General features: G+C 34.8%; 1 protein-coding gene across 3 annotated transcripts; it reads left to right on the forward strand.

The window, feature by feature from the left end:
• On the forward strand, nucleotides 9,231–19,494 carry LOC107634256 (general negative regulator of transcription subunit 3). 3 transcript variants are annotated; one of them, XM_021123890.1, is made up of 17 exons: nucleotides 9,233–9,595; nucleotides 9,702–9,833; nucleotides 10,298–10,435; nucleotides 10,545–10,595; nucleotides 10,918–11,007; nucleotides 11,142–11,288; nucleotides 11,884–11,991; nucleotides 12,392–12,472; nucleotides 12,841–13,536; nucleotides 13,930–14,091; nucleotides 14,805–14,952; nucleotides 15,423–15,565; nucleotides 16,240–16,524; nucleotides 16,625–16,759; nucleotides 16,836–17,017; nucleotides 17,231–17,315; nucleotides 19,094–19,494. In XM_021123890.1, exons 1-16 carry the CDS (start codon nucleotides 9,503–9,505, stop codon nucleotides 17,295–17,297), a joined length of 2,658 nt encoding a protein of 885 aa, XP_020979549.1. In that variant the 5' UTR covers nucleotides 9,233–9,502; the 3' UTR covers nucleotides 17,298–17,315; nucleotides 19,094–19,494. The 3 variants fall into 3 exon arrangements, with proteins under 3 accessions (XP_020979552.1, XP_020979549.1, XP_016193297.1); XM_016337811.2 differs by having other exon boundaries at nucleotides 9,234–9,595; nucleotides 14,805–14,970; XM_021123893.1 differs by lacking the exon at nucleotides 12,392–12,472 and having other exon boundaries at nucleotides 9,231–9,595; nucleotides 14,805–14,970.

Consider the following 26,430-nt stretch of genomic DNA (forward strand, 5'->3'; position numbering starts at 1 on the left):
CAACTCAAAAAATGGCCTCTGCACGTGCTACGCTTAAGCTCAGCCCAAACACACACCAAGTGGGCCCCGAAAGTGGATTTATGCATCAATTACTTACTCATGTAAACCCTAGTGACTAGTTTATTATAAATAGGACCTTTTACTAGTCTTTTTGACCATCTTTGGACGTCTGGTTCTTAGATCAGAGGGGCTGGCCATTCGGCCATGCCTGGACCTTCACTTATGTATTTTCAACGGTAGAGTTTCTACACTCCATAGATTAAGGTGTGGAGCTCTGCTGTTCCTCAAAGATTAATGCAAAGTACTACTGTTTTCTATTCAATTCTTCTTATTTCGCTTCTAAGATATCCATTCGCACCCAAGAACGTGATGAAGGTGATGATTATGTGTGACGCTCATCATCCTTCTCCTTAATGAACGCGTGTCTGACAAACACTTCTGTTCTACATGAACTGACTGAGATTTGCAAGGTGACCATAGCTTGCTTCATACCAACAATCTCCGTGGGAATCGACCCTTACTCACGTAAGGTATTACTTGGACGACCCAGTGCACTTGCTGGTTAGTTGTATCGAAGTTGTGTCAATTATAAATTAAGATCAGAGCCCCAAGTTTTTGGCGCCGTTGCCAGGGATTGTTTGTGTTTGGACAACTGACGGCTCATCTTGTTGCTCAGATTAGGTAATTTTCTTTTTGTTTTCTTTTCAAAAATTTTTCAAAAATATTTTCAAAATTTTCTCCTTTGTTTTCGAAAAAAAAAAATTTTAAAAAAATGTTTTCAAAAATTTTATTCAAGATTTTTAAGAATGAATTCTAGTGTTTCATGAAGCATGTTGAAGCCTGGCTGGCTGTAAAGCCATGTCTAAATTTATTTGGACTGAGGCAGCAATTTGTTATCAAGATCAATATACTCTCGTGTTAAAGACTAAAGCTTGGCTGGCCATTGGCCATGTCTAGTGTTTTGGACTGGAGCTTTCATTGAAAGCTTGGCTGGCTAGTGAGCCATGTCTAATTCCTGGACTGAAGCTTCAGACTAACATGGCAAGATTCTTGGAATTCATATTAAAAATTTTGGAATCCTTATTTTTTTCTTTTTCATATAATTTTCGAAAAAAAAAATCCAAAAAAATTAGAAAATCATAAAAATAAAAAATATTTTCTGTTTCTTGTATGAGTCTTGAGTCATATCATAAGTTTGGTGTCAATTGCATATGCATCTTGCATTTTTCGAAAATTTCATGCATTCATAGTGTTCTTCATGATCTTCAAGTTGTTCTTGGTAAGTCTTCTTGTTTGATCTTGATGATTTTTTGTTTTGTGTCTTTTCATGTTTATCATATGCATTCTTGAATTCTTAGTGTGTAAGCATTAAAGAATTCTAAGTTTGGTGTCTTGCATGTTTTCTTTGCATTAAAAATTTTTCAAAATTGTGTCTATGATGTTCATCTTGACATTCATAGTGTTCTTGGTGTTCATCTTGACATTCATAGCATTCTTGCATGCATTCATTGTTTTGATCTAAAAATTTCATGCATTGCATCTTTTTAGCGTTTTTCTCTTGCATCATAAAAATTCAAAAAAAAAATCAAAAAAATATCTTTCCTCTTTTCTCTCATCAAATTCAAAAATTTGGATTGACTTTTTCAAAAATTTTTAAAATCAAATTGTTTCTCATAAGTCAAATCAAATTTTCAATTTGAAAATCTTATCTTTTTCAAAATCTTTTTCAAAAATCAAATCTTTTTCAAATTTCTTAGTTATTTTCGAAAATTCCAAAAATATTTTTCAAAAATCTTTTTCTTATTTTTATACCAAATTTTCGAAAATAACATAAACAATTAATGTTTTGGTTCAAAAATTTGAAGTTTGTTACTTGCTTGTTAAGAAAGATTCAAACTTTGAGTTCTAGAATCATATCCTGTGATTTCTTATGAATCAAGTCATTAATTGTGATTTTAAAAATCAAATCTTTTTCAAAACTAATTTTATCATATCTTTTCAAAAATATCTTCTTATCTTATCTTTTTCAAAAATATCTTTTCAAATATCTTTCCTAACCTCCTAACTTCTTATCTTTTCAAAATTTGTTTCAACTAACTAACTAACTTTTTGTTTGTTTCTTAACTTTTTCAAAACTACCTAACTAACTCTCTCTCTCTAATTTTCGAAAATATCTCCCCTCTTTTTCAAAAATTTCTTTTTAATTAACTAATTATTTTTATTGTTTTTATTTCAAAAAAAAAATTTTGAAAAAAAATACTAACAATTTTCAAAAACTATTTTCAAAAATCACTAACCCTTTTTCAAAATAATTTTCGAAAATTACTCCTCCCCCATCTCATTCTATTTATTCATTCATATCCTAACATCTCATCTCACATCTCTTCCATTCGTACAGTTGCATTTCNATAAGGGTTAACCACCAAAAATACCCCCGAATTATGTAAACGCTGACAATAATGCCCCCCACTTTTATTATCGACAAAAATATCCTTGAATAATTTAAAAACGTGCCCGAAATGCCCACCTGTCAAGTGATGCCTTTTCCGTTGACGGAAATGTCTGATGTGACAAATGAAAAAGCTTGTGTGGCAAATGGAGAGCTTACCTGGACCCGTTCCCAAATTTTTCAATTCATTAACTCTAATCCCCCAACTGCAAAATGAGAACGTGATGCATCTGAAGAGGGGTACAACCATGGATGGAGCTGGAATGAAGCGAAGGTTTGCGTGAATGGCAGAAGGATGCAACGATAGGTGCGAAGACTCTGGTTCGAAGCAGTATGATGGTACGTGTCTCTGCTCTCTTGCTGTTGTTGCTCTGAAATCGAAGACAAATGCTAACCCAGAGAGGTGGTTCTTTCGGTGCCCACTATGAAAGGTAAGCATGACTTGGTTTTGCTCTCTAATGGGTCTTCGTTGTGGTTCCTATTTTAATATGTTTTTCGCACCTTTTGTTTGATCTGTTCTTTATTGGTTTTCAATTTGTGTTCTTGGCAGAATAAAAACTAGGATTGCAAATATTTTCAATAGATTGATGAATTGGAAGAGCAACACATGGTTGAAAAGGAGGAATGCTCTTGAAACAACAAACCTGTGTTATCTTCACATGGAAAACTCAAACAGAAAAGCATTAAGAAGCTGTTCGAATAAGTGGAGTGTGAGGACATAGTCCCCATGGTGCTACCTATTCTTACAAAAGAATTGAAGGAGAAATTGAAGAGGATTGAAATTTTTCTAATCATGATGTGCATTGGGTTACAATTGGTGTCTTCATCAATTTCTTTGCTCTGTTTAAGAACTGAGTTGTACTAATGTTAAATAGTGGATGAAGAGTAAATGCCAATAATTATAGTATATTTTGATAACTGTGGAAGTGCCAAATTTGGTTGAAGCATGGAATGATTACTCTTGTATTGTGTTTTGATGAGAACTTGATATGTATTAAGAGTGTACCAAATTATTCGACTATAGCTTTGATGAGAACCTTATGTGTGTTGTGTTTTCCAAAGCGTAGTAAAATCAAATAGAACACTTGTAGTACAAACTTCGTAATTAATATTTAAATGTAGTGTATCTGATCACATTGACCATAATAAGTTACATAACATTTATCAGCAATCCCCAAAAAGTAAATGAACATTTCCTATAATTCAAGCATAACCTATGATCAAGTGACAGTATCTAGATGACATAAGCCAATTAAGTAATGTACCACAAGAAGTACTAAACAGAGTCAAACACAACCTAGTCCAATAACTTTGAAAACAACTTAAATAATTCATCCAAAAAGCTCATTAACAAAAAAAAAAAGGATTGCTAAATCAGTTCTACAATGTCAAAAGACCCTAATACAACACATTTATAATGGCTTTTTCTTTGGGTTCTCTGAAGGCTTTAAAAGTGCATGTGTGGGCATGAATTCCATGAACCTCTTTGTGGTGCCTTTACTTGCTGCATTCATTGTTTGTTGAGAAACCAACGAGGGAGCACTAGAGCTGGAATTTGGCACACGCACTTGGCCTGGATGATTCAGCATTAAATGATTCAACAATGTTGTTGGTAACATTATCCACTTTAGGCCAATCAGAAAATCCTGATTTCGACCATGATGATTATTCATAAGTTGACAAGTACTCCCAAGCTCTTGCATTGATCCGTTTGACATAGGCCATTGCTTTTTTAAATTTCAAATCGGTCATTGTCCGAGAATACTGCCGCAAAGCTCCTCTTTGTCCTTCCATCTCTTGTTCAAATTTTGCCATATGTGTATAACACAAAACCTATGTGGTACTTTTGGCATGGCTTCTTGAAGTGCTGGAACCAACCCTAAACCAAATATCGAAACCAACATTCAATAGTACAACAGAGGTGCACAAATGCAAATAACTAAGTCATCAAGATTTATAAATTACCTTTTGCTTGTCACTCATGAAGTTTCAACCAAATTCTTTATAATCTCCGATATCTTCATGAAGTAGCTGCAAGAACCATTTCCAATTTTCTTTTGTTTCAACATCAACCACAGCATATACTATAGGAAATAGATGATTATTCGCGTCTTGTCCTACAGCTGTGAGTAGTTGCCCCCTAAAATACCCCTTAAGAAAGGTTCCATCAAGGAAAATAAAAGTCCTACAACCACACTTAAATCCTCTCTTACATGCCTCTAAGCATATATATAAACTTCTAAACTTAGGCAAACCCTCTGGCTGTGGATGTGTGCTCATAGTATATGTAGAACCAAGATTCGCCTTAAGCAGCTCCCATAAATAATTACGTAGCTTCCCATACTGTTCCTTCTCCGTACTTCAATGATGTCCTTCGCCATCTCCATTGCCCTATACATCATTCGCTCACCTACACTTATGTCATATTCTATCTTGAACCACTCTTCTGCCTCCCTTTGTAGCAAATTAGGAGAAATTTTAACCTTGTTAACTAACTCTCCAACCACCCATTTACATGTTACTGATCTAGATTTGTTACTCTTAGGATAGGTGTGCTCATCAACTAGAATCTTGATTTGAAAACTTGGTAGAAAATTTCTTCTTGAACAGTATACCTCCCACGGACAGTCCTGATCATAACAAATAACTCTGCATCTTAAAGGTTTCACCTTCAAAAAGAACACTTCTCTCCCCACTTGGATATTAAACTTCTTCACAGCATCCTTGAACTCTTGTATTGTTGCAAACTTCATGCCTAGCTCGAGTCTTACTTGGCCGAAGCATGCATGAGGATTGTGTTGTGGAAATATCAGAACCCCGTCTTCATCATCTGATTCAGCCAAACTGTGGAGATCCTTAAACTCGTGCTGGAACTCATTTTCCCCACCCCCACCAACTCCATCAGCATTAGACTCATGTACAGACACAATCATTGTTGGGGACTCATTGTCCCTGGGAGGAATGATTATCTAACCTGATGGTTGGGGCCTTGAGTGTCTCTTCTTTCTGATTGTGCTAAATTACCTTCCCCCTCCTCATTATGATTCTTGTCTAGAATAACATAAAAGAAAATATCCGGTGTTAACAACATGGCAGTTTAGTATTTATATGATACCCAAATTGCATAATTTTTTTAAATGAAATTACCTTCCACTGCAAGTTCAACATGTGGATTCACATCTTCACTTGACACTTTTCTGTGCAGATTCTACTTCTCCTCTAATTTCTTCAGTTGGTGTTTCCCCTCCTAATTTGGTGGTGCCCAATAGTGGTGGCCTTACATGTTTCTTTCTAATCCTCTTTCTACCATATCTACTGACATTCTCAAAGGTTGACTCACCAACTACTGTAGCTTGGCCCTCCCTATTTTGCTCCTCATTGGTTTCATGTCCAGCAGTTTGATCTCCCTCAACTTAGGGTGCCTCAGTTGGTAGTACATTAGTGGTCTTTACACTATTGTTGTTTTCATCATGCACCTCAGAAACAACATTACCCTTCTCTTGACCCACTTCTTCATTACCATTGTACTGATCCTCCATCACTTCATCTTCTCCCTGCCTTTCATCATTATCACACACATCCTCATCATCTACCTCTACAACTTCTACCTCATCATCAGATACCTCGACTTCATCTACGTACCCAAGATTTTCTAGAACAAGATGCTCAAAATACAAGTAAACCATATTACCATTTTTCATAGCAGCATCACACATACTAATAACATTAGCATCCCTCTTAAGCGGCCTTAAACCATTTGATAAGTCAAAATCGGGTTCCAACCAATGAACGTCCTTAAACCCTGTGTAATCTAAATTGAGAAACAACCCTTCTACCAAAAATAAATTACAAGTATCCACACATACTCTGTCGATGTTGCTGACATACAGTACCCCCAGAATATTGCATTCCACCCTTTTGATTGCTCTCTAACCTACCCATGTAGTGCATCACGAATGTTATGAGTGTTGACATCTGAAACTCTAAGCAGAAAAAAGACACATTTTAATACTAACAGAGCTCCAATCAACTACTAAATTTGTTCTTCTAAAACAGAAAAAAATGACCCTAACGAAACTCTAAACCAATGCAATACAGCAAACAACGCATACACCAGAAAACAAAATTTGAATGCCCGAAAATCCACATTATCACATACTTAGTTGCCATTTTTTTCATCAAAGACCATATAACCACAACAACATGAACGACACAAAGTTCCTAACGGCAAAGATAATATGCGTACCTTGTCAGATGAACAACCACCAAGATGCGACAATGCCCTTTCAAACCAGCGCCACGGCGACGGTGGACGGACGATGGTCTTCGACGGTGACTTGAAGAGGAGAAGATGGAGAGGCAACAATGACTGCAGCGTTAACCCTTTTACTCTCTTGTACAGTGACTTCTTAATACATTAGTTGGAATTAGGTTATTAATTAGGGATTAGGGTTAATGAATTGAAAAATTTGGGAACGGGTTCAGGTAAGCTTTCCATTTGTCACACAAGCTTTTTCGTTTGCCACATTAGACACTTTCGTCAATGGAGAAGGCATCACTTGACGGATGGACATTTCATGCACATTTTTAAATTATTCAAGAATATTTTTGTCGATAATAAAAGTGGGGACATTATTGTCAGCATTTACAAAATTCGAGAGTATTTTTGGTGGTTAACCTTTTATATAAGGGTAAAGTATACTTTTTGTCCTTAAAGTTTGGCAAAAGTTTCAAAAATACCTCTAAGTTTTATTTTGTTTCAATTTTGTCCCAAAAATTTTCAATTTGCATCAAATATACCATCGACGGCTAAATTTTCAAAAAATTTAAGACCAATCTAACAATAATGCATGAAAATTATGTTTGATTTACTTGTGTTGAGGGGTTATTATTATAAAATTGTTGTTGAATCGGTCTTAAATTTTTTGAAAATTTAGCCGTCAAGGGTATATTTGATGCAAATTGAAAACTTTTGGGATAAAATTGAAACAAAATAAAACTTAGAAGTATTTTTGAAACTTTTGTCAAACTTCAGGGATAAAAAGTATAATTTACCCTATATAATCTATCTATCTATCTATCTATCCATTCTTAATATATAAAAGTATATATAAGTTTACCCATATTACTTTTAAGACATCTTTCTTCTCCTACTAATGCCATGTCATCAACATCGCTTACTTGGCAAAATTTTAGAATCAACGACTCATTTTTTGCCAAATCATCTATTATTTCCAAATCAGCAAAAATATATATATATATACAAAAAATAATACAATAATTACCAACGATAATAATTAGAAATTAATAGCGTCTAACCAAATTTGTAACTTATAAAGACATTAAATTCATATTCCTATATTTATTATATCTTACCGTTGTAAACAATATAATAAGTTTATAATTCTAATAATTAATTTATTAATTTCTATAAATAACTCATTCAATGTAATAAACATCTATATTACAAACGTCATAATAATATTATTAATCATAATAATTTTTACGTTACAAATATTCAAATTCTATACTATTTAAACTACTTATACAAGTCTCTTATTACTATTCCTTCAAATAACATCAAATTTAGCACAAAAAATTTATTTCTGAACTACACACCATCTCAAACTTACTCAATGGAGATAATTATGTTGAATGTGAAAAGTGTAAGAAGAAAGCATATGAAAAAGGAGATAACTATATTTGTGCAACATGTAATCAAACACCACACTATCCAACAATAAGTTAACTCTATATTTTTCATAATCCCATCTATCAAATTATTAGTTACTAACTCAATACTTATTTTAGGTTCGAAATTCAATTAAAGGTATCAAAGTGGTACAACAACTTTTGTACTATTTGATGGCAAAGCAAAAAAAATTATTGGGTACAACTGTTTCAAATCTAATGGCACCCCAGAAAAGAAATGACATTGAAGCACCACTCCAATTGAAAAATTTGTGCAACCCCACTTATATTTGAAGCCAATGTAAATGATTTTAATCTTAAAGAAAGTTCTAAACAATACACTCTTACTAAGACATTTGTTCCAACAAAAACACTGAACCTCAACACTCGTTACAACAAATAAAACAGGTAATACTAAAAAAAATCACTTATTTTAGTTATTTTAGACATCATTTTTATTTCTAATTTAAATTATTCATTGATTATAGGAACTAACTTCGCCAACACTAGTATCATTAGACGAAGATCACATATCCATCAAGAGATTAAGGAGAAAGAAAACTATACAAATTCAAGACACATATTCGAAAGAAGAACATACTTGCAAAGATGGAACAAACAACACAATAAAAAGTGCATATAACTCAACAATTCATAAAGAACATGCCTTCATAAGAATGTACACAGAAAGAAGAAAGTAACAACTCTAACAACAACTAATAAAAAAAAGAGGACGAGTGCCACATAAAAAGACTAAATTTATCAACTAAAACAAATACAAAAGTCAAACTACCAAATAAAAATATCATTTTTTACATATAATTCTAATATCTAAATTTTTTGTACTACAAATTATTTTAAATAAAATATCTTTTAAATTTAACTTTAGTTTATATATTTAATTTAATTATATAAAATATAATAATTTTTAATATTTATTATATACTATCGTTAATTTACTGCCTCGCGCACATAGCGCAAATCTCATTCTTATTATTTATAACTGGTCAATCGGTTTAACCTATACTTCACCAAATGAACTAGTGATCGAGTGACCAAATAATTTGGCCAGGTCGAATGTTAGTTCGGTTATGATGACTATGGTACTCGCAATAATTTAGGCCCCGATTCCAATTTAATTATACCCGACCCGACTATCTGTTTATGACTCTACGTGCGAAAGAAGATAACCAAACTTCGAAGAGAAAGAAAAAACCACCGTGGTAGAATCTCCGCGTCACCACTCACCACTGAACTTTTGAGTCTGAACTAGAAAGTGAGCGCATAAACAAACCCTAGAAAGCTTCAATTGGGGGAAATTTGGGGAAATAGAGCGAATACTGGAATTGAGAGTCGCAATCAATGGGTGCGAGTCGGAAGCTTCAGGGAGAGATCGATCGCGTCCTCAAGAAAGTCCAGGAAGGTGTTGAAGTCTTTGATAGTATCTGGAACAAGGTCCTACCTCTTCTTTTTGGGTCAAATTTAAATCTTAATTTTCTTTTTAAATTTTGCTGATCGAAAATTCACGCGAGTAATGGCGGCGTTGGTTGGGTTGTGTTAGGTTTACGACACAGATAATGCCAACCAGAAGGAGAAGTTTGAAGCAGACCTCAAGAAGGAGATTAAGAAGCTTCAGAGGTACAGGGATCAAATTAAGACTTGGATTCAGTCCAGCGAAATCAAGGACAAGAAGGTGCTTGATATACTGCATGTTCAAATTCCCTTTATACTAAATGGAATATACAAAAAATAAAAAATGGTGCTTGCTATACTAAATTTCGCACTGATATGCCGAATTTATGCTCTTTTATTTGGAATGTTAGTTCCTTCAGTGTTTTGGGTTTTTAATCAATCAGGGTTTTATACATATGCTGAATAGCTGAATTATGATGGTTGGTGAAATGAGTTAACTTTGGAAATTTTAGATGAATGTGAATGTGATGTGATTTCAAGGAATTCACATGCAGTGGATGTATGTCGGTATGAGTATGATTGTGTCATTTTGAACCCATTGAGTAAATGATAATAATGCGTATATTGCCCTGCTTTGTTGCATACCCTTTTCTTGCGGGGATGGGGGGCTCTTGTGTTTTGGTGGTTGTGCTGCCTCGGTTCATTGTGATAATATGGTTTCTCTTTTGGCACATTTTGATATAGGTTAGTGCCTCTTATGAGCAAGCTCTAGTGGATGCGCGCAAGTTAATTGAACGTGAAATGGAAAGGTTTAAGATATGTGAAAAGGAGACAAAGACCAAAGCATTCTCTAAGGAAGGCTTAGGTCAACAGCCTAAGACTGTAAGTCTGACCATGCCCAAAAAAAAGGCTCCTTTGCTATTTTTCTAGTTTTGTATTACTTGTTATGCCTTCTTTGTGCTGAGCGTTGTGTTTTGCTATTTTCTTACAGGATCCAAAAGAGAAGGCTAAATCAGAGACAAGGGATTGGTTGAACAATGTGGTATGAAGTCAATTCCTTTGAATAATTTTCCAGTTTGCTTATTGTGCTTGCGTCCAAAGTATGGCTAAAACTTGTTTGTGTTTATAGCTTTTCTGCCATCGTGTTCTTACTGTTGGATAGCTAATTCTCAGCCTTGTTTGCTTTGTATCTATTATCCAATATCCATGCTTATTGCAACATGATAAAATTTCTTGTGTAGGTTGACTGTTTATTGGAAATTTATGTTGCATTTCTCTTTGATGATATGTTGTTTAAATTTCATAAAATATTAATTTGAATGATGTGCCTGGCTCTCATCATTTTTTTTTAAATATTCGAGTAGGTTGGGGAGTTAGAATCTCAGATTGATAACTTTGAAGCGGAGCTTGAAGGGCTTTCTGTCAAGAAAGGAAAGAACAGGCCACCTAGATTGGTATGAAACATTCATACATTTCTGTGCTCTGCAAAGATCAACTGTTTTCAAAATCTCAAAAGCATTTCTGTTAAAATGATGGTTGACCTTTTGAACGGTCACTTACATCATGTCATGTTTTTCTTCTTTCTCAGACACATCTAGAGACATCAATTACTCGGCACAAGGCTCATATAAAGAAATGTGAATTTATCTTGAGGCTATTAGACAATGATGAGTTAAGTCCGGAGCAGGTTAATGATGTCAAGGATTTCTTGGATGATTATGTAGAGCGTAATCAGGTTTGTCTAATTCATCATACCTAAAAAAGTTGGGCACTGATTTGGTTGTTAATTTAGTCTTTTTTTGGAGTGAGTGCTTAATGCATTATGCTTTGATAGAGGTGCTTGGAGGGGATTGAATTAACGTTGCTCTGTTTTTTGAAGATGACTCAAAATGAGATGCTGTCATTTAACCTTCCGATCTTTATGTATTCATTTTTATGAACATTTTTACATCTTTCTTCACTATTATTTTATGAAAGGGCACAATGACATTGTTTGATCCACGTAACCAACTCCACCTAGAAAGATAAGGCTTTCTTGTTGTCGTCGTTGCTACTGCTGCTGCTGTTTGTCTCAATTTTCTTATGTTGACATGGTTCATGATAGGAGTATGGCACTGAAGAATTATTGAGGCTATTTAGCTGGCCTCATCCAGTACACAAGGCATAGTAGTTGTTTGTTGTGTTTGTTGCTGTATGAATGAAAACCTAACCTTCTGTTTCCCTTCAAACTTAACCACCTGAACATATCATTACCATAATGCTTGACAATTTGCAATAGTGAACGACTTATTGTAACTTTTCTGTTTCTTCTATTTTTCATTTTTCTGCAGGAGGACTTTGATGAATTCAGCGATGTTGATGAACTATACAGCTCATTGCCTTTAGATAAGGTGGAGACTCTTGAAGATCTTGTTACAATCCCCCCTGGCCTATCTAAGGTATTTGTTTGCTCACAATTGTTTTGTTGCAAGTATACAAGGGATCATTCAGTAATACATATTGAAGCAAATGTAGATTCAATTTACCACATTGGGTCATTGATTAATTTTTCACGTTGGCAAATTTTGCTGGATTCCTTGCTGGGCTATGCAGTTTATGATGGTAATGTATTATAGAAGTCTAACATTTAATTGATGGGTGATGCGGATTTTAATTTCGGAAGTGGTTAACTCTTTACAAGATACCCTCCATGAACCTCTTAATTGTGGGAGTCTAATGCACTGAGTTACCCTGTTTTTATTTTATTATTTTGACCCTAGGTTCCTATAACATTCCCTTTTGGTTAACTTGTAAATACAATTCCTTTTGGAACTCCTGATTTGTTTTGTTTTCTGGTAGGCTACTCCTAGTCTCAGCTTGAAGAATACTTTGGCTGTCTCAGCATCACAATCAGCATCAGCATCTGCCTCACAAACATCTGTATGTATTTCATGTTTATGTTTATATGGAAGGATGCAGGAGTCAATGTTGTTGATATGAAAACATAAGAATGGTTTCAGAAAACTTTTGAGGGATCAAATGTTAGGATGTTATTTTTTTTCATGCCATAAAAAAGGGCTATCCATTTCCTTTTATTTTGCCTATAAGCAATTTTGATGATGTGATCTTAAAGCATCTGTCTAATTAAGAGTAATAGTAGTTAAGATTTTCAGATAATTATTGGTATTTCACCTGGTGAGTGTAGAAACAAGCGTGCATCTGCCATTTTAAATTGATGAACAATATTGTTGATTCTATTTCCAGGAAACTTTGACTTCTAATCATCAGGGTGTTTCCTCTTCTTCCAGGAGCAAGCTGATGACACAGCATCCCAGGATAGCAATTCTGATATTGGTGCAAGAACTCCACCTGCGAAAGTTAGTGGAATTATTTCTGCTACTTCCACACCAGCTGGCAACCATGCTACTCCTCTTTCTGTGAATGTTTCTACGCATAATTTGTCCAGTGCACCAGCTGCTGGATCGGTCCTTTCTGGTTCGAATTCAGTTCGGAGTCCCATGGAGAATGCTAATGCTGCGAATTCACCTTCTGCGAATCAATCTTCCTCTTTGAAGGAAGAAGAGATTAATAGTTTCCCTGGCCGGAGACCATCCCCATCGCTTTCTGATGCAGCACTAAGGAGCATTGGCCGAAACAACCTTTCAAATCAAGCAGCAGCTAGCATCCCTCTTGGTGCTGGGAACATGGTTTCTAACAATGGAACCCTTGGTTCAGTCCCTTCAGCCTCTGAAATAACTAAGAGGAACATGTTGGCAGCTGATGATAGACTTGGTGGAAGTAGTGGGATGGTGCAGCCTCTTGTATCCCCATTAAGTAATAGCAGATTGATTTTGCCTCAGGTTGGGAAGGCTAATGAAGCTGCCTCAGCTGACTCTAATGCCATTAATGAGGCTGCAGCTGTATCTAGTAGAGTTTTCTCCCCATCTGTGGTTCCTGGCATGCAATGGAGACCTGGAAGTCCATTCCAGAACCAAAGTGATGCGGTAAATTGTCTTAAATTTTAGTATGATATATGGTGGTCATATGTTTTTTTTTTGGCAAGCTTTTGTGTGGTTTCAAAGTAGGAGAGATTCATTTATGCCAGAAGTATGTGCAATTAGAATGTGTTATAATATTGATTGCTGAGTACCAATAGACATGTAGTTTTGTGTCAGATTCAAAGTTAAAATCTGAATCTGTACATCTGAACGAATATTTTAAGATTATCACATGCTAAGTACACTGCTAGGCCTAGAAACTTTTACTCAGTATAGGTACATTCTTTTTCTTGCTGCTGTTGACTGGTTGAATGGAAGGGTTGTTCTATGTAGCGTGTTATTGTATATGTTGAATATTTACCTCTTACAGTGCTGGTTCATTTTGATATTCATGTGCAGATTCGTCAAAGAACTGAAATAGCTCCAGATCAAAGGGAAAAGTTTTTGCAGAAGTATCAGCAAGTGCAGCAGCAGGGGCACAGCACCCTGCTTACTATGCCTTCTCTTGGAGGAAATCCTAAGCAGTTTTCTGCCCAGCAGCAAAATCCACTTTTGCAACAGGTATTTCTCCTGTTTTGGGCTTTTCTTTGCTTGTTCCAAAGACGTCGTCGTGTCTAGTTTTTCTATTCCAACAATGTCATCTTTACAATTCTAATTTTAAAAATAACTCTCTACATCTACGGAATCTACGGTTGAGTTGTCTTCGTTTGACCTCAAGGTCATGGGTTCAAACCGTGGAACCAATCACTGATACAATTAAGTTAGGCTGTTTACATTACATCCTTTGGGTATGACCTTTCTCCAGACGTTGCATTAACACGGGATTGTTGTGCATTGGGCTGCCTCATATATATATATATATAAATGGTCTCTTCTAATAATTCTTTTATGTTCTCTGTAGTCTTTTCTACTGGATTAATTGTAGCCCTACATTGTTGGATGCGGGGTTGGTTTTGATTTTTATTTTATTTTGTTTTCCCTCATCCCTCCTGTTTGAGAAATGATAGGAAAAATTTGCATAAAAGTAGGAAGATTGGTAGCTTTACTTTGTTTAAATGTACAACTAGATAGTTTGTCTTGTGCCCAATTTCATTTATTTAAAAATGCTTTAAAGAATTCTGTAGATGTATATCCTGTTTTAGCTCCATTCCATATACAATCGTATATATTTATAGTTTTACGTTTTAGTTAAATGATAATCCACAGTTCCTTCTATGACCTGACTTTATATATGATAAAAATATATTTTGCATGACATGCTACAATATTTGCAGTTTAACTCCCAAGGTTCCTCTGTTTCTTCTCAATCTGCTATTGGCCTTGGAGTCCAGTCACCAGGTCTTAGTGGTATGTCAACTACTACACTACAGCAGCCACCCAATTCGGTCCATTCCCCATCTAGTCAACAGTCATTGATGTCAGGTGTTTCCAAAGATGCAGGTGTTTGTGTTACTTGTATATAATACTATACTATATTATGCTTTGATGTATAAGTTTTATTCCCTTTTTTAGTCAGACTACTTTCCTCCTTTTTTGTTCTCTTGTTTCAATACTAAGAAAAATTGTGGAATATTTAAATGACATGGTTTACAATAAGCCTGGAAGTCATTTGATTCAAGTAGTTGATCTCTGAAAAAAGACTCTGTTCTTGAAATGCAGCCAATACCATGACGTGTTCTAGTTCCTACCTGATCATTGAGATCAAGTGGAAATTACGTCTTTGTATTAGGCTGTGAATGAATTTGCAAATTACGATACATCAACTTCAACATGTGGACATATTTGTTTCAAGAGATCAAAACCTATTTAACATATCCAAAATAAAATACCAAGATTGGTTTATGATGAAAGTTGAGGAACATATCCTAATTCCTAGATTTTTTATTATGCAGATGTTGGCAATTCTAAAATTGAAGATCCGCAACATCAGAATTTTCCTGATGATTCAGCTGTTGAATCTACTGGTAGTACTGGGGTTGGCAAGAGTCTCATAAGTGATGATGATTTGAAATCAACATTTGCTGCAGATTCTCCAGTATGCTGGCTAACGTCTTAATCTTTTATATTCTTAAGATATATCATCCTTTTGCATTACATATGAAAGCACATAAAGTTTTGTACTTTTCTGTGCTTGTAAGACAAAATGTAGTCCAATAGTTGCTAAGTAAGGTAATCATGAAAGTGTGTTAATGTGCATAATGGAATGTCTGGTTGTGGAGATAGATGAGAGTAGAGATTTGGTGCAATTTGATTAGAGAGGATATTGTAAGGGAGGGGAGCTGAAAAAGTTAAGCTGAATTTTGGCTTCGGCTTGGGAGAGTTGAGCTGCTATAGAGCTGAATATACCCTTAGTGTTTCCCCTTGGAACTAGATTCAGGAGAATAATGCACAAGGAATGGGCTAAACTAAAACTCATTAACTTACAATCATGATTAATGTTTACCTAAGGAGGTAGTGAAATTTAAATTTATATATATTTGAACGATATGGAGTTTTTTCTGGATAGCCTCTGATTTGAAAACCAGTTGTATGGCCTAGTTAAGCTGGGCAAGAGCTATATGCTTACTTGTACTCTTCTGACTTGCAGATAGAAAAAGACGCGTTTGGATTGATTTCTGTGCACATGATGTGAAAGGATATTTTGTGTGTGTGTGTGTGTGTAGTGAACTTAAGGATGACCTAAGCCAACTATTTTTGTTTATGCTACAGGCAGGGGTATCCATCTCCCTTGCAGAAGCTGGTCAAACATCCAGAGATATTGATTTGTCTCCTGGCCAACCTTTACAACCCAATCAACCTACTGGTAACCTTGGTGTCATTGGGAGAAGAAATGGCACGGATCTTGGAGCCATTGGTGATAGTTTCACTGGATCAAGTTCAAGTATTAATCCAAGTGGAGTGCGTGATCAATTATACAATTTGCAAATGCTTGAGGCAGCACACTACAAACTTCCTCTACCCAGAGACTCAGAACGTCCTAGAGCTTATACTCCTGTATGCATTGCCGATCATATTCATCTTCCTGTTCACTGCATAATCTATCATATGGCCATATAATGAGTTCTTGTTTTCCCATTTTCTTGTGGTTCTGCAGAGGCACCCAACGATAACACCTTCTAGTTATCCTCAGACACAGGCTCCTATTGTTAATAATCCTGCTTTTTGGGAGAGAGTAGGTCTTGAACCATTTGGCACTGATACATTGTTTTATGCATTTTATTATCAACAGGTACTTCAACATTCCGAGTGATTAATGTTATTCTATGAGTCAATCATGTGGGGCTTATATCTGTTATTTTATGCAGAACACTTACCAGCAGTATTTGGCTGCAAAGGAACTAAAGAAACAGTCCTGGAGATACCACAAAAAGTATAACACATGGTTTCAGCGTCATGAAGAGCCCAAAGTTGCTACAGATGAATATGAGCAAGGAACATATGTGTACTTTGATTTCCATATTGCAAATGATGACCTTCAACATGGGTGGTATGTAGACTTAATTATTATACTATTTGCAATCACTTTTTGCATATATACGTACACTGTTTTGAAATTTAAAACATGATCATTAGATGGTAAAATAAAATGAGTAGAATTTGTAGCAGCTTTTATTAGGTTTCTATCACATTTGCAATGATTGCACTTTTTAGCTGCCTTTGTGGTTACCCTTACTTGAATTACGTTGATTTTGTTTTTCAGGTGTCAAAGAATCAAAACTGAGTTCACTTTTGAATATAATTATCTTGAAGACGAGCTTCTTGTATAGAGGATTCAGACCCAAGTGGTAATAATGTCGTGGTTATTATTTTTTTTCCTTAGGTTTTAGCAAATATAATTATGTTTGATTTATAAGCTTGTTATGTTTTCCAAGTATTAGTTTTCTTTCTCATATCCTCGTTCCTTATTCTGCCATATGTGTATGGCTGTTTATTCATGTAATCATTCTCATTTCGGCCCACTAAACTTATGTTCATGTTCTCGCCCAACACTTAGTTCTAGACAACATAGCTGGTCTAATGATAGTACGATGAATTTACACTAAGTTTTGAAGATATTTTTTGTGGCATATAAAACCCAAAGCACTCCACCATTTTCTACCAACCAGCTTGAATCATATGATTTATGCCCTCTTCTATTTCTCTATTGTTTTGAATAATGCATCCAAGACACTTAAACCACTTTACTTGTGGTATGATGTCCCCAATTTTCACTTTACTAGTGTTTCTCCTCCGTATGCTGAATTTATACTTCCATATACTCTGACTTAGCGTGACTTGTGAGCAAATCATATACTTTCGGAGCCTATCTCCAAAAATCTAGGTTGTCATTTAAAACTTCTTGCAACTCTCCAATAAGGACGATGTCATTTGCAAAAAGCATTTAACATGGTATGGGTTCTTGGTTATGCTCATTTTGTACCTTCAAAACCAGTGTGAAAAGGTATGAGCTTAGAGATGACTATTGATGTAATCGTACACCAATGGGAAAATTCCTATGTTACACCATCTTGGGTTCAAACTCTAGTTGTAACCTCCTCATCCATGTTCTTAATTTCACGAATATGTGTAATTCTTACTCCTTTCTTCTCCAAAACCTTCAATAGGACCTTTCTTGGTATTCTATCATTTGTCTTTTCCAAGTTAATAAACACCATTTGTAGATCCTTTTTGTTATTCTGGGTCACTTCCATCATTCTCCTTAACAAGAATATGTCCTCCGTGGTAGTTCTACCCGGCATAAAACCAATATGTATTCCAAAACTCGAGTCTCTTGTCTCAACCTCCATTTTATCACCTTTTTCCAGAATTTCAAGGTATGGCTCATAAGCTTGATCCCTTTGTGGTTTCCACAATTTTCTATATCTTATTGTTGTAGATAGGGAGATGCTCTTCCTCCAGTTGTTTAGCATCTTCTTAGACTTTAAAATCTCATTAAAAAGTTTGGAAAAAATATAACAAAATATATTACTACATTGCTATTTGGAATTAATATGATTTGATGCTAGATTGAACTATAGTTTCATTCATTTTGCTCTGGTTTATTTTTAAAATCACTGTTAAACAATAGTATAGCCTAAAAAGACAGTAGAAAGATTGAGGAATAAGGTTGAAGGGAGAAAAAAAAACCCTTTCTTCGGTTTGGTGGTTGGGGGATCCCATCCTTTTCTGTAGTGAAACAAGGGTGAGAGTGCCACTTTGGAAATATATCTAGAAACTTCATTGTAGTGGATGGCCGGGCAAATGAAATTTAACATGCTAAGTTGAAGCAATCGGCATTTTCCATTTCTTTCTTTCTTTCTTTCTTTCTTATTTAGTTTTTTGCTCAACTCTGCCTGTGGTCTATACTACACATATAGAATATTGGGAGACTTGATGAATTAGACAATTAGTTGTGTTTTGCCTGGATTTAAAGAAAGGATAATGAATTGCCGAGTTAGATAGCTCATATTTGGCTTCCGAGCTACCTTGTTAAGTTGCACATGTCATGCTTCTTATATTGGTACTCTGCTTTACAAGAGTTGTTTTGTGTATTTCTTACCATATCCGGCCCTTGTCATTGCAGGTTTATTGCCAAATGGGTCTGGAGTCATGGAATCATTGGTAATGTAATTCACAGGCTACCTTGTATAGGCAAGGCAGTGACTATTTTGCTCTTTGCGGCTAGTTGAACTAGCTTGTCTATTTTCATTTAGGAGAGTTCTTTAGAGCATGGAAACTATGTACATTTACCCTTTTAAACCTATTCCTATGTGGAGCTCTGGGGTCCCCATTCAGTGCCTAGGAATGATGTGCATGTGTAGTGTTTTCTTATAATCATAGTTGCACACTGATTTGATGCCATATGCCTATATTTACTTGATAAACGTTTTTGAAGTATATTTTGAACTGATTTAGTCACGTTAGCTCAAAGACTACTACACAAAAAATCATGTTGTTATATGCATAATAACTTCTAAAACTCCATGTGATACTAGCGAAATTTTCATTTTTTTTTCCCAGATTCATATCCGGTCTTGTGCTTTGAAAACACCATGAATGTAATTGGTTTATTACTTTATTACTGCTACTGCGAAATTGATGTGCTTTTACTTATTGCATCAATGCACCGTTGAAATCACTGGATTGTTTTTCTGGTTAAGAGTGCATAGATAATGTACATAATTTCATCCTCGAAGAATGTTCAACCGAGGGATCGATTGCACTAACTACTTTGTAAGACATTTTCCTGAGTTTTACAAGCAATACAATAAAACAGACTATACTAAACTTTCTAGGTACTAATGATTTCCAGTGTCATTAATTTCTCGAAATTTACATGTACAATGTGAACAGGCGTCAGCTTTTCAAAATAGATACATGGAGTAATATATCAAATTAGTCTTTAAAAGAATTTCTAATTTTTAGTTGGATAATTTAATCTTCAATAAATTTTAACAATGAAATCAATTTTTATCTTTTGTTTTGTTCATACCTATCAGATTCGGTCCGATCCACTGAAAATCCAGTCACCTGGTCATGAACGTGGGTTGGGTCATCATTTAAACCGGTTAAGCAATTAATTTGGTCAAATTTAGTCAAATATGATAAAATTCGGTCAAACTCTGAATCGATCCGATCAAACCTGGTTAAGCTAAAAAATATTATTTTCTATACATAATTTTTTTATTAAATGTTCGGTTCGATTACCGATTTGGTTTTAATAACTATGGTTTTGTTAGATATCTTAATCTCCATATCAAATTTTAATAAAAACATTAGATAAATTAATTTTTGTCATTATTTAATAAAGACATCCGTTTTTTAAAATTTCACATCAATCCTTTCATATAGAAGAATAATCTGATGTGATGATTAATTTGTCTAACAAAATAAAAGTTTAAAACTGGTTTGATAATTAAAGTTTGTTGAGAACTAAAATATTTTATTATAAATTTCTTATAATTGATTCAGAGTATATTTTAGATATAACTATTATTCACCTCCACAATTGTTTTATTCACGTTTTGTTTTGAACTTTACTAATTGATTTTTTTTAGTTAATAAAAATAACTCATTTTTAAATTTACTTCTTAAAGTCATCTAAGGTGTCCACCGTATTATTTTCAGTGCACACGTACACTTAGGTAATGTTTGTTTGCAAAAATTGAAACTGAGATTTAAAGATTGGAACTCAGTATTGTATTTAGTGGCTAGAGACTGAAACTAAAATTTTAATTTCGGGACACAAAATTTCGATTCTTTCACTACCTCCAAAAAGTGAGGACAGAGAGTATCAAAACTTTAATAATATTTATTTTCAAATACCATCATCTAACTTTTCAAATTTTTATTCTACCCCTTCCACTATCTTCACCTCTCTAACCTCACTTCCATTCTACCCCTAATCCCTCACTTCACCACCAAACCTACTTTCACCAAACAGATACTAAGACATAATTCAGTTCTGTAAACTTTACACCAAACACAATATAAGGATTTAATTTTGTCTTTGTCCTAGTTTTTTGGTTTTTTATCCCTCAGCTTCAGTTTCTCTTCTAAACGCTACCTTAAGGTGAATGTTATGATATAGAAAGAAGAGTTTTTTAAAAATTAAAATAAAAAGGTAAACGGGCTAACTCGTCTAACCCATCGGACTGACCATAAATGGTCTCGGCTAAAAAATTATAGCTCGTGAGTAAAACAGACTTAAACGGACCAGCCCGTTTAACCAACAAACTTAGATGGGCCGGACCTAAATAAATTGGGATGACCCATTTGATAGTCCCACACTTCTACTAGGGATCAACCACTTTATTGTAGTTGCATATGAAGCTTAAACAAATGATATTTCTTAGGGCAGTTTAAGTCAACTTCATCCAAGGTATTTCTTATCCTAGTACTCTAGAGAGGACCTGTAGATGCTCGTATCATAGTTGGGTTTGTTGGATAACACGAGAACGCTCATATGGGATTTGATGCATGAGCATCTTATGTGGTTTCTTGGGTGTGATAATTTTTTACTTGATAACTATGTGCTTTGATTTCTTGATAATTGTAGGTGAATGATAGCAAAAGAGAAGCAAAGCATAAGCAAAGGGAACCAAGAAATGAAGACAAGTGCAAAGAGAGTTTATGGATGTTGTCAACCCTGACCTCTTCACACTCCAACAAGCATAAATTGAGTTACAGAGGTCTAAATGAAGGGGTTCTAGCGATATTAGAAAGCAAGCTTCTAGAGCTTTCCAATGATATATAATAGTTTATGGTGACCATTGAGTATGAGGGTGTAAATTACCATTCTTTGCCGCGGGAAAAAGTAGCACGAGACCTTGGCATGCCACACGCCCTAGCTTTGGCAAGCCACATGCCCAATGAAGAACACAGCATGCAACACGCTGAGACACAGCATTGCACGCTGGGCCAACTTTCCAGAGGATCAAACCCAAGGCAATTTGAATAAGAAATGGGCGTGCAACATGCCAAGGAAGTGGCGTGTCACACGCCAAGAAAAACCATTCCAAGGGACATTGCATGCATGGCGTTTTACACGCCAGGATGAATAGGCGTGTGAAAATGGCACGCCTTCGAAGGGGCACTAGCGCGTACGCATTTTCCATACGTACGTACAACACCAGAAGATTGCTGAGTTGTGCATATGCATCACCCATGCGTACGCACAATAACTAAAAGTTTGAAGATTCACGAGTACGCATCCCCATGCATACGCGCAAATGAAGATTTTTGCATGGTCATGCGTACGCATGACCTCCCTTGAATATTTGGCATTTTACATGCTAAAGACAATGGGTGTGACATAATGGCACGCCTTCGAGGCCTCTTTGCATGCATTTCCTTGGAATTACACGCTGGGCCAACTTTTCATAAGACCACTTTAAGGCACCATCTTGGCGTTCCACACGCCGCAACAAGGGCGTGTCACACGGCAAGAAGAGGGAGCTCCAGAGACAACCAAGAAGTGGCATTTTGCATGCCATGCCAAGGGCGTGTCACACGCCAAACAATAATGCTCCCAAGGAAGAAAAAGAGTGGCATTTTACACGCCAATAGGGCAATGTTTCACATGTCCCTTGACCCAGCATCCACAAGTCATTTTGAAAATACTCCAGGCCCACTAAGGATGCTAAAGGTTGGATCATTGAAGCCTTAAATGGAAGTGATGGTTGTAGAAGGCTTAGAGAAAGGGGGGAGGGTTGAATCTATGACCTTCTTTTACTTTAATGAAATAACCTTTTAATTTCAAACTTTAAATCTGGATCTGTTTGAACTTAGCAGCGGAACATTTATGAGACAATTTAGTTTTGTCTCATGAATTTCAGAAAACAGAACAGAGAAGGGAAGAGAGAAGCTAACACCATCATGTATCCTAATTTAGTTGCCTTGTACAATGCAACCTACATCCAGTCTCCACCACAACAGTGGTAGAATTTTCACTATAGTTAAAATATTACATACACCAATTCCAAAGGATTGACACAATCATTTCTCTCTCAAGTTCTAACCTAACTTGACTTGGTTATGCTAATATCTAACTCTTCACTCTTAGTGCTAACCCAACTAAGAAAGGGGTACCTCACAAGTACTAGATACAAGACAATAGAAACAACCTAAAGAAATCTGAAATCACTCTAGACTTTTCTCTCAAGTGTATCACTCAGCCTTTTATTACTCTTTGGCTTTTTCTTAAGCTCTCTCTTTCAGTCTTTTACCACTCAAGAAATTACAGAAAGATATACATTGAAAATAAAATTACAATCTGTAAAACATGAAGGAGATTAATGCTTCAACAGCCTCTGTTGCTATAGGTTGAACCGGATTGAGCAAACACTGATCAAGTTCTTCATCTTGGCAGAATATTTCTTTCTTTAGATATCACTGTCCAAGACATTGAACCTTCTTAAGAAGCTCTCAATGAAACTCTAACTCTGGTTCTTTCTCCTTATCTTCAGAAGAGAAAAAAATTTTCTTTTGTATCTCCTTGCATGTTGCTGAGTTGCTCTTCTTTCAAGTCAACTCCTCGAGCTGTGTGCTACCAACTTACCATTTCACTCTTTTCAATTAATCCCTAAATTAGGAACTTTGAATCTGAGCCTTTTTGCTTGATCGAAAGCCTCAAGTAAGCATTGAAAAATTTGTTCAATGGTAATCCCAGATCTGAACCCTTGAGCTACAACTTTGTCCCCAAGAAACAATTTTGGCCTTTGATTCACAGAAGTGATTATCAGAAATCACTTTCTCCATTTATCCCAGAATAAAGTAGCAGAGAGTTGGAGAAGGAGTGAAGAAAGTAAATTGTATGCAGATGAAAATAAATCACCTTTAGCTTCTGACTTAGCTAGAATTAGATTGATTTGGGTGATTAGACTTTTGCCTTTTGGATTAAGCTTTCTCTTTCTTTCTTCTATGATGAAATGAGCAAGGAACGAAACTTTCTCTCTCTTCTCTGAATCTAACCGAAAGAAAGAAGTGAATGTTGACTTTGGAGGGTACCACCATGGTAGGATCAACTCGGGCTTAGGTTTGCTTCTTACTATTCAGCCCAAGTAATTTCTTTTATTTTACCATATTTGGGCTTTGTTGGTTAGAGATCCACTACAATTCTTGTTTTTGTTTCCTTCCAATCGGGTTGTTGATTCTTTGGCCTGCAACACTTAATTAAACACAATCAAAATTAATTGGGTGATTAACCTAATAAAATAATGTTTGTCCTCATCAATTATAATTAGTTAATTTCTTAACTCAACAGGAAGACACAATTGAAAGTTGAAGATTTGAATGTGAAAGATTTGATTAGATTTGTTTTGGTTTTCGAATTAAGTTTGAATTTAATGATTAGGTTTTGTTTTATGTTTAGTATATAAGGTTCTCGAAAAACTGGGAGGAGGAGCTTTAGACTTTTTTCCGTTTTTCATACTCTGTTTTTGATTTTGAAGCATGAGCCACTAATCTCCTTGGTTAAGGTTAGAAGTTTTGTTGATTCTTATGGATTAATGTTATAGCTTTTCTATCTTGATTAATGCATTAATGTTTTCTTAAGAAAAAAATTTTGTTCTTCATCCGAAGGATTTGAATGTGTTGAAAAACAATTCTCTTTGACTTGAATTCTCTTAATATCTTGGAAAAGTTAATTAATTGAATTAACCTTGAAAACTTCTACTCATGATTCTTAGGTTTTAAACTTGGACTTGATAAGTGACATCGAATCAACCAAGTTTGGCTCGTGAGAATCGTGTGGTTTTTAAATTAGTGAACGGGCTTAACCTCTTGTCACAATTAGTTAATCAAGAAATTGATAATTGATTAGGATTAGAGAAATTGAATTACTAAGGAATTGGAGTTTAATTACTTATGATTTGCCATAAATACATCATTTCTTGATCAAGGTTAAAAGTGAAAAACGTTTTTTCGAAAGTTTCAATATCTCTGAAACTTTAACTATTTTAAATCATATTTCTTTCTTAATTACTTATGACTTGCTTTTGTTCAATTTATTATTTTTATGCAACTGCTTTGAAACCCTTGATTTTGATTATCTAACTAGAATAATCAATTGATTATTGCTTGCTTAGTCCGTTAATCCTCGTGGGAACCATAACCCACTTTCGTGGTATTACTTGATACGATCTGGTGCACTTGTCGATAGTTTATAGTTTGTAAAATTCGCATCAAGTTTCTGACGCCGTTAAAAATGACTTTATAACTCATGATTAAAGTACTGATGTTATGACTTGGTATATTTTCAATTTATGGATATAATGATTCAAAATTAGTGTTATGTGTGATAATAATTAATTCTTAAATTAGGAGCTTGTCTGATTTCATTCAGATACTGTTTTTGTCTTTGATGGATTAATTTGACCCTATATGCCTTGCTTACTCAAAACTCAAAAGGCAAATTGGTTTGTATTTTTGTGAATTTTATTTTATATGAGTGTTGATTTTGAGATGCAACCAAATCAATGAATAGATGTTGTCAAATACATTACTTTAATGCTTGCATGGTATTTTCTCCTTTTTTTTATTTGTCCTAAATATCAAATCATAAAATTGACATCATTTACAGTTCTACAGTGTATCATCTCTTATGGTCAAATTAAAAGAAGTTATATATCAATTTTTAGGATTCTTGTTCTTCTTCACCAGAGTCTTCTCCATCACACTGTGAAGTTTATCATGTAAAACTTCATCTTGTCTTTGTCTTCATTTTTTAGCTTCTTTTCCTTCATCATGCCACATTTTAGCTAGAGATTTCAACTATTTTTATGACTTCTACATAATTTATTTTGAGCCATTTGATATCAATGACCCATTTACTTTATGATCCACGACTCGTCTTTTTTCCTTATTTGCATTTGAGTTTCTGAAAAAGTTTCCAACTTTGATAAGTGATGGCCTCCCCATTTGTTTGGTATTTTAGTCTCCTGTCGAATGTAAACTATTTGAAGCTTTTATTTTTTGCTTGAGGATTTCACCTCAATTGATGGTTCCAACTTTGAATCTTATTGCTTTGACTTGGTTTTTTTTTTTAAGAAAAAAAAAAGTAAATACATATTGTTGTGTTTGATAACTTTCTATACTTTGTGAAAAAATCTTGTTATACCAAGTTGTTGTTTACTTTAGCATTATAAAGATGATATATTGAATAATTCAGGAGAAGTTTGACTCCTACATCATTACTTGAGGGAGCTCAGTGATTTCAAATTTATAATTGGTCAGATTTGCTATTAATAGATTAGGGTTGGAATTTTGATTCATCTAAAATTGTTTTATGTTGTGTAACTTGTATCTTTAATTTCATGATTTCAATTTTTTTCTATTTCCCAATTAAAGAAGAAACATGATCAATACTCAAATAAAAATGGTCAAATGGATATTTTTTTTTTTTTTTGGAAAAGAGGGAGA

Source organism: Arachis ipaensis, chromosome B01 (genome assembly GCF_000816755.2).
Source record: "Arachis ipaensis cultivar K30076 chromosome B01, Araip1.1, whole genome shotgun sequence".
Taxonomy (NCBI): Eukaryota; Viridiplantae; Streptophyta; class Magnoliopsida; order Fabales; family Fabaceae; genus Arachis; species Arachis ipaensis.

Coding starts and splice junctions, on each gene's coding strand:
- LOC107634256 (XM_016337811.2), top strand. CDS start 9,503: ATGGGTGCGAGTCGGAAGCTTCAGGGAGAGATCGATCGCGTCCTCAAG. Junction 10,596..10,917: donor GGGATTGGTTGAACAATGTG/GTATGAAGTCAA, acceptor ATATTCGAGTAG/GTTGGGGAGTTAGAATCTCA. Junction 11,992..12,391: donor TCCCCCCTGGCCTATCTAAG/GTATTTGTTTGC, acceptor GTTTTCTGGTAG/GCTACTCCTAGTCTCAGCTT.